General features: G+C 51.1%; 1 protein-coding gene across 12 annotated transcripts in view; it reads left to right on the top strand.

The window, feature by feature from the left end:
- The window catches only part of HK1 (hexokinase 1), a 105,914-nt gene extending 97,811 nt beyond the window's left edge, over positions 1-8,103 (top strand). For all 12 annotated transcript variants that reach the window (XM_070564640.1, XM_070564603.1, XM_070564658.1 and 9 more), the window contains 4 exons: positions 337-520; positions 2,429-2,584; positions 5,402-5,635; positions 7,229-8,103. In XM_070564640.1, the coding sequence (XP_070420741.1) occupies positions 337-520; positions 2,429-2,584; positions 5,402-5,635; positions 7,229-7,367 (713 nt within the window). In that variant the 3' untranslated portion in view covers positions 7,368-8,103. The remainder of the gene's footprint in view (positions 1-336; positions 521-2,428; positions 2,585-5,401; positions 5,636-7,228) is intronic.
- Positions 8,104-8,772: the final 669 nt, after the last annotated feature.

Genomic DNA, 8,772 nt, shown 5'->3' on the forward strand with positions numbered 1-8,772 from the left:
TTGCCTAAACTTCCACCACTGAAGATACATCCCTTTGTTGTAAGACCATTTTCTATTTAAATAAATATAGCCCTGCCTAGACAGGTAAACACATGGGCCTCTTGGTATCAACGTCTTAGGATAAAGTAAGTTAACCATATGTTGTCTGGGTGGTTTCACTCTGACTCTCTTTTTATATTTTGAGGTTTTCCTGGAGAACATTGGGAAAGTGAAGCTATTGCTTTGTTTGTCTCAAAAACATACCCCCGTCCGTGGAATCCCAGGCCCCAGGCCTAGTTGCAAGACCCCCCAGGCGTGGCGGCATGGCCATTCATTGCCCCCGCTCGTGTGTTTCAGGGACTGGCAGCAATGCCTGCTACATGGAAGAAATGAAGAACGTCGAAATGGTGGAAGGAAGTGAGGGGCGGATGTGTATCAACATGGAGTGGGGTGCCTTTGGGGACAACGGCTGTCTGGACGATATCAGAACACACTATGACAGACTGGTGGATGAATATTCTCTAAACCCTGGGAAACAAAGGTAATTCTGCCTGGGAGGGGACACAAAGGGGGTCGGGATGGGGACGGCATGTCGTTGCATTCTGCCGGTTACAATAGAAGTTTCTAGTAGGAGTGTGGGGCCTGGACAGAGGCTTGGAGACTGGTTCCTCGGATTCCCTCCTGACCTTGGCTTTTAGTCCAAGGAGAGCAAAGAACTGGGGGGAAGGGCCCCCGACATGGCACAAGATGGCCCAGGGTGGATGTCCAGGTGCCTTCTCTGGGGACAGGGTGGCAGTGGCCACATCACTTCCCTCAGTGACTGTTTTCATCCTGGAACATTCTGATCTTCTGCTTGCTCTGTTTCTTTCCCCTCAGATTAATAGAAACTTCTTGGTCAGTAGGTTTTTGTCTTGTTTAGTGGAAGCAGAACACATTTGACCTATAGTCATCAAAGGGCAAGAGAAATTAGGATATGGCTGGTGGGGGTGGGGGTGGGGGCCTTCAGGGCAATTCATCCTCCCACAGCGGACTTCCTGCACCACCTAGTGGTTGCTTGGAGCTCTGCAGCCCAGGTCTCAGGGGCCCTCCTGAGATGGCAGTGTCCGTCTACCCTTCCCAGCAAGGAGACAAATGACCCCTGGTCTCAAGCTCCCAGGAATCAGGCTATCCTCTGCAATAGCCAGGATGAGTTGGTCCAAGCCGTGTCCCCAGGAACAGAAAGAAGGACTGGGTGTTACCTCCCAAACATGAGTTATTCTCCAGCCACCCTCAAGATTTTTGCCTTTTCCGAATATCACCTCTGCTGTAATTTACTTAATGTTTTTCGTTAAATCAGCTCATATTCTTTACTTGCACGTAATGATGGAGAAAAAAAGGGAAAACCAATGTTACCATAGATGGTGATCCTAAAATGACTGTGACGAAGAACACCATTATTCAGTTCTAGCTACTGTTCTCTACCAAAGGCTTGAAACCAAGACCCTGTTTGTTAAAAAGGGAGATCGGGAAAGGGTGACAGCCATGTCAGTACTGACCGAGGGCTCTCCTTGACGGAATGAGGACTGGATGGGAATTGATGATAATAGTGCTACGTCACGTTTTTTCTGTGGATCACCTGAAATCTTCTCAAGTAACCAGAGTCCAGACCTTCCCTGCTTGGGGACACTGGGATTGGGCGTGTGCCATGGAAGCACTGAAATCCCTTGTCCTTTCTGGAGGCCCTCGAGCATGGAGAGGGCAGGAACTAAAAGCCCCAAGAGCAGGTTGCCCTCAGGAGTGCAGCCTGCTGGCCGCCTGAATCCTCCAGCCCGCGTGGCTTTATCACTGCTGGGTGCTTGACCAGGACTCTGGACTTTTGCAAAACCTTCCAAAAGTCTGGTAGGAACTTTCCCCTTATGGTCTTCTTGTCTCTTGAAGACTCAGCCCAGTGGTCTGCTTATTCTGCAGTTACTCATTGAGTACTTGGCTGAGGGCCTGGCACTGTGCTGTGCAGGCCCTGGGACTCAAAGCTGGACAAGACACACGTTCTCGCTCCTCTCGAGGCTTTCCTGCAGGGGCAGAGAGAGGCAGCGAGCCTGTGTGCGTTGTGAAGGACAGGAGGGTGCACGGGAGCCTGAAAGAGGCAGACAAAACCTGCTGTCGGGGCGGAGGACAGCCCTTGGAGAAGCAGTGTTTGCGCTGAGAGCCGGAGTGGGATTCCGCAGGCAGGGCAGGCAGTCATGTGAGGAGGGGACAGTCTAGCAGTGGGACCTGAGCACTGGTGGGCTCCTTTCTGATCCCGGGGAGGGCTCAGGACACCTCAGTCCCTCCTGGTCGCACTGTCTGCCTCTGCTGGGAGCACAGGGCTGGCGTGCGGATTGGTGGTGCCCTTGAAGGCCAGGGAGATGCCGGGGTTACTGTGAGCCTGAAGGCCACACACGGACGCCCTTGCCCCCTGCTCCTGTTTCAGGTTTGAGAAGATGATCAGTGGGATGTACCTGGGTGAGATTGTCCGCAACATCCTGATCGACTTCACCAAGAAGGGATTCCTCTTCCGAGGGCAGATCTCTGAGACTCTGAAGACGCGGGGCATCTTTCAGACCAAGTATCTCTCTCAGATTGAGAGGTGAGTGGGGAGGGGCTTCCCTGCAGGGGCCTGTTAGAGGGTTACCTGGCCGCGGGGTTGTCACGGGGATGCTTGGCACCCTGGGGACATTTTGGCCATTTGTGAGGGTTTTTCCCTCCTCTGGAGTTGCATATTGAAATATTGCATATTGAAATCATATAATTTGATTATAAATTACTTCCCTCTCATTCATCTTTTATGTCAGGACAGTATATTGATTTGTTTGAAATTACGTGTGTAAGTAGGTTATGCGGGCTCCATTTCAGGATAGTAAACGTGCATCACAGATGGGGCCGGCCTGGTGGCATAGTGGTTAAGTTCATGCGTTCCACTTTGGCAGCCCACTTGGGTGGCATGCGGTTCGTGGGCCCAGATTCCAGGCACCGGACCCACACACCACTCAGCAGCCATTCTGTGACGGCATCCCACATACGAAATAGAGGAAGATTGGCGAGAGATGTTAGCTCAAGGCCAATCTTCCTCACCAAAAAATAAATAAAAAATAATAAAAAATTTTAAAGAAACGGTGCATCACAGATACTTGTATTGAAGGGGCACTTGAGTTAGAGAGAGCCAAGAACCCCTGGTCTAGCCCCAGCCTCCTATCATGTGACAGGCAGCCTGGGATGGCACAGCTTGGCCACCCAATCTGCATGCTCCACAGCAAGTTGCTTCTGTCTTCCTCCTGTCTTTCTCGTGTGGAGTGAGCATTTCATCTCTGCCTTTGCCACCTTCCACGGCGAGCTGTGAGGGAAGGTGGAAGGTGCTCTGCAAAAGCAAAATTGGTCACAGTGTCAACATGAACGTGGGCTCCGCTGGAGCCTGCTCACTGCTTTCCCGCAATGTGCCCGTGTCTGTGACCTGTGTGTAAAGCTCACTGCCCACCAGAACCAAAGCTGTGAGGTGCCAGCAGACAGATTCCCGGACATTGACCCAGCAGACTTGAGCCCGTGGCCTGGCGGCATCTCACAGCAGCGGGAGAGGCGCCGTCAGCGACCGGGAAACAAGTTCTCGCCTTTCCCCTCATCATTCTAAATTCATCCAAGCGCTAAATGTGAACAATAGGAGCCATAAAAGAATGAGAAGAAAATATCGGTCAATATTTTTCTTGGTAACCTTTTTTTATCGTGGCAAAGTGTACATAACATAAAATTTAGCATTGTAACCATTTTGAAGTGCACAGTCCGTTTCGTTAAGTACATACACACTGTTGTGCAGCCATCACCACCAGCCACCTCCAGGACGTTTTCATCCTCCCAATCTGAAACTGTACCTCCCCATTCCTCCCTCCCTGGGCCCTGGCAACCACCGTCCTGCTGTCTGTCTCTGAATTTGACCATTCTAGGCATCTCATTAGTGGAATCATACAGTATTTGTCGTTTTGTGACTGGCTTATTTCACTTAGCACAGTGTCTTCAAAGTTCATCCATGTTGTAGCAGGTGTCAGAATTTCCTTCCTTGTTAAGGCTATTGTTCCAGTGAACATATAGACTACATTTTGTTTGTCCATTCATCTGTCCGTGGACCCTTGCGTTGCTTCTACGTTTTGGCTGTTGTGAGTAATGTTGCTATGAACATCAGTGCACAAATACACGATCAAGTCCCTGCTTTGAATTCTTTTTTGTATATACGCAGAAGGAGAATTGCTGGATCATGGAATAACTTTCTTTTAAATTTTTTGAGGAACTGCCATACTGTTTTCCACAGTGGCTGCACCATTTTACATTCCCACTAGCAGTACACAAAAGGGGTCCAGTCCACACCCTTGCCAATACTTGTTATTTTCTGTTTTTTTAATAATAGCCATCCTAATGGGGATGAAGTGGTGGGAGGTCTTTTTAAGCATAATAGCAAAGACAGAAATCATAAAAAATTGCCAAATTTAGCTACACAGCTTCTGTAAATTTTTTAAAAATCAGTAATCAAACTTAAAAGGCAAACAGCAAACGGGGGGCTGGCCCGGTGGCGCAGTGGTTAAGTTTGTATGTTCCGCTTCAGCGGCCCAGGGTTTGCCAGTTCGGATCCTGGGTGTGGATCTATGCTCCACTTGTCAAGCCGTGCTGTGGCAGGCGTCCCACATATAAAGTAGAGGAAGATGGGCACAGATGTTAGCTCAGGGCTGGTCTTCCTCAGCAAAAAGAGGAAGATTGGCAGCAGATGTTAGCTCAGGGCTAATCTTCCTCAAAAAAAAAAAAGAAAAAAAGCCCTTTGACGCAGAAGTGTATCCTAAGAGAAGAATCAGTTGCACACAAAGATTTATAAACAACTTCATCAGAGTGTTACTTTATAATAGCAGAAAACTGCAAACAACTTAAATTTCTCTAAACTGGCTAAGTAAACTCTTGTGCGCCCCCAGAATGGAATACTTTGGCAGCCATTTCCAATCCTGTTCTTAGGTATGGAGGTGGGAAATTGCTAAGATGTATGAAGTAGGAAGAAAGCCAGAAAGAAAACCACATATAAAGAATAAGACTGTTTTGCGTATCATAAGAACAAAGACATTGTTTAATGATATCCAGGAAAAATAAATTGGAGGGAAATATTTTAAAATGTTCATAGCATTTTCCCCTGGTGTTGGGATTGTGGATAGTTTTAATTTTCCAATTTTAATTTTTCTAGATTTTCCAAATTTTCTACAATTTGACATGGAATACTTTGGGGACCGTTAAAAAAATAATGTTATTTTGAAGGGAAAAATAACCCCATGACCCTGTTTGTGGACAAGGGCAGTGCTTTGGGCCAGTCCTTTGGGGTTGGCTCCCAGGCTGTTCTCGTGGGTCCGGGTTCACCCAGCCTCCTGGCTTTTGTCCACCACAGTGACCGATTAGCACTGCTCCAGGTCCGGGCCATTCTCCAGCAGCTGGGCCTGAACAGCACCTGCGACGACAGTATCCTTGTCAAGACCGTGTGTGGGGTGGTGTCCAAGAGGGCCGCGCAGCTGTGTGGTGCGGGCATGGCTGCCGTGGTGGATAAGATCCGTGAGAACAGAGGGCTGGACCATCTCAACGTGACTGTCGGGGTGGATGGAACGCTCTACAAGCTTCATCCGCAGTGAGTGGGGCTTCCAGTTGGCATGGGCAGAGCTTCCTGGGCTGGCGAGTCCCCTTCATGGTTATGGGACATCAGGGTGTGATTCCCACCAGGAAAATTCCTCCTCAGGACTCAGCCAACCTGAAGGCTGTGTGGTCTGGGACTGGGGGTTGTCTGGGACCAGGGAATGAGCCGCTCTGAGGTTTAACTGCGAACCTTAGGGAGGCAGGAAAGTGGCTTCACTTGGCCAGCTCACACCAGCAGTGTGGTGTGTCCCTCTCCCCACTCCTCCTGGGCCCCTCTTAGGTCAGGCAGTGTCCAGCTGGAGGTAAGGATGGGCCTCCCCATCAGCCAGATTAGCTGCAGCCTGGCCAGGAGGCTGTGTTTGGTAAGTGGGGAGAGGGAGTGAAGGAAACTGGGAGGAGGACCCATTGTCTGGTTCTCCTGCTAAATCAGTCAAGAGCCTGGGAGTGAGGAGCAGTTTGGGCCCTGGGCTTTGTAGCGGGGAGCAGGTGGGGAGTGACCTTTTAGTCAAGTGTCCGACACCCCATGCTGGAGGAGGAGATGTGGCCCCATCTGCTCTTTGATCCACTGCATGTCCCAAAGCTTAGGAATAGAGTGCCCATATGATTTATTGTGTATACTGGGGTACTTTTGCCAGTACCCCAGAGTGCCACTAATAATTACACTGGGACCATCCCAGGTAAACCAGCCCATAATGTTACTTACTTAGAAACCGCCTTACCCAGCTCACTGTAGGCACTACCTGCTTACCTCCTGGCTGCGGGCTGGGATGGAACCATCTGCCTTGCTCCATCCCCACCTCTGTCTCTTCACTTTCACGGCCATCCTCTTCATCACCTGGGGCAGCACACGGGCGTAGATTACACGTGTGGATTTAATCCTGGCACCATCATTTAGAAGCTGTGCTCAACTGCTTAATCTCTGCCCAGTCTCATCTTCCTCACTGTGGGGCACCTAGCAGGTGTTCAGTGAAGGGCAGTCAGTGTTACCTCTAAGAGCCCCTTTGCCCTGAGCATCCTCAGCCTGGGCCTGTCTCATTTTCAGCACAAAAATGCAAGAACCTAGAATCACCTCTCTCAATTAGAGATTATCCTTCCCTAGGGGGCCTCCTGCTCTTGGCTTCAGGTGCTGGGTGCTGGGCCGTAGAAGGTGCTGGGCTGGGGGTTCTCTGATGGCTGCAGCCGGGGCTGGATGCTGTTTGTTCCCATGGAGCCTGCGGCACTGACCAAGTGCTGGGCCAGCTGGGGCCGGCCGTGGTGGTCTGTGCCCTGGCCCTAGCACTCTTGGTTTTCGGTCCCCTGGGAGCCTCGAGCTTTGAGGATGGGTGTGTCTGTGTGTTACTCAGCCCTCGCCCTTATAAGCTGTACAGAGTAGCTTGTTTTGGGATTCTCAGTTGTGCCTCCCTGCTGAAAACTAACAGGATCGGCTGTAAATCCACTTTCCGCCAGCCATTCTTAGGAAGCTGCAGCTGCACCTAAGCGGCCCCCTCCCGTCTTGCTTGCCCTCCTTATTGTTGGGTCCTTGAGCATCTTCAGGTGAGTCCAGTGTCTCTTCTCAGCTTCCTCTACCTGCCCTTTTTTTCTTTTTTAGCTTCTCCAGAATCATGCACCAAACCGTGAAGGAACTGTCACCACAGTGTAACGTGTCTTTCCTCCTGTCCGAAGACGGTAGTGGCAAGGGGGCCGCCCTCATCACAGCAGTGGGCGTACGGCTCCGAGAAGACAGCTAAGAGCCCTGGGCCCCCAGCCTGCTGCCCCTCCAGCACGTCTCTCTTCCAGCGGCGACCCCCTCTTCCCAGCGAGCTGTGCTGGGAGACGCTGGCGCCAGAGCCCGCCACCACTGCAGTGGGGAGGAACACAAAAGCCACCTCATGGCACATAACGTAGGGTACAAAATAGAGTGTGTGCTGTTGATAATATCTCTCACCTCTGGACCCCTCCTCACCTGCCCTGCCACTCTGCATGATTTGATTTCAACCTGGTCGTACGTTCCCCACATGTGAAGTTTAGTGGTGTCCATTTCTAATTTATGCATTCGTCCAACAGTTATTTATTGGCCCAAGATGAAAAGTCACACCATCTGACAGGCCTTAGGGGCCTCCGCAGCCTGGTGTTGGGGACGCACCCCCTGTGAAATGTATTCTCATCAGCAGACACTGCCGGGACCCCTCCCAGAGGCGCGTTAGCCGCTTCCTCCGTCCCAGCACCCACTGCTGTCCGGCGTCCCAAGCTTCCTTTTGGGATGTATCAATGCCACTGAATCGTGTGTCCGTGGAACTGGTCATAGCCACATTGTGACAGTCTTGCATTCTGTCTGTCTTGTGGGGGAGGTGGGCAGTCCTACGGGAAGATGTTTTGTCTCATTTGGGTAAAAGGAACCAACCAACCAACAGTGCCCTCGTTGGAATTTCCCATCGCTTTTGTGAGCCATGTTGTATGACCTAGTAAACTTTGTACCAATTCAAAGACCCGAGTGATGCTTCATGGCTGGGGATGGGGGAGGACATCTGGGGATGCGGTGAAAACCAAACCCTGGGGATTTTTGTGGCCTTCTGGGTCAGAGGAGAGTTTGAAATGAAGATTGTGTCCTTCAGCCCCCAGCCTTCTTTGGGTATGAGGACTTTTCTCCTCTCCCTGCTAAGTGTCCTGGAAAAAGCCCCTCCCCCTCTCCAGCACCTGCCCTGCCGGTTCCTGCTCTAGCCCCACAGTCCTCCCCTGGGGAGAGGCTCCTGCAGCCCCCACCTCAGCACCTTTAAGAAGGTAAAGGGATGGAAGGCCTCTGTCCTCCAGCAGCCTGGCCTCCTCACTTGTAGTGGGAACAAAGAAAAACTCAACTTGGCTTCCAGGGGCTGTCTGGGTTTCATGAGAGGACAGTGCGCCACTGGCCCTCCCCTCTGCCATCCTAAGCAGATCCCTCCCTTCATCACCCTCTCTGCTAGCTCCAAGATAACAGATGAAACAGACCCCCTGCCCTAACACAGACGGAGTCTTGCAGCAGCCCAGGGCAGCGGGGTTGCTGCACTCTCGTGCTCCCCAATCTTAAATGAACCCCTATTGTAGGAAACCCTTTCATCCTCTCCCACCTCAACTTTGAGTTTGCTGTTCCCCCCATGGCCGCCATTTTGGATTCTCCCC

This window comes from Equus przewalskii, chromosome 1 (genome assembly GCF_037783145.1).
Source record: "Equus przewalskii isolate Varuska chromosome 1, EquPr2, whole genome shotgun sequence".
Classification (NCBI taxonomy): domain Eukaryota; kingdom Metazoa; phylum Chordata; class Mammalia; order Perissodactyla; family Equidae; genus Equus; species Equus przewalskii.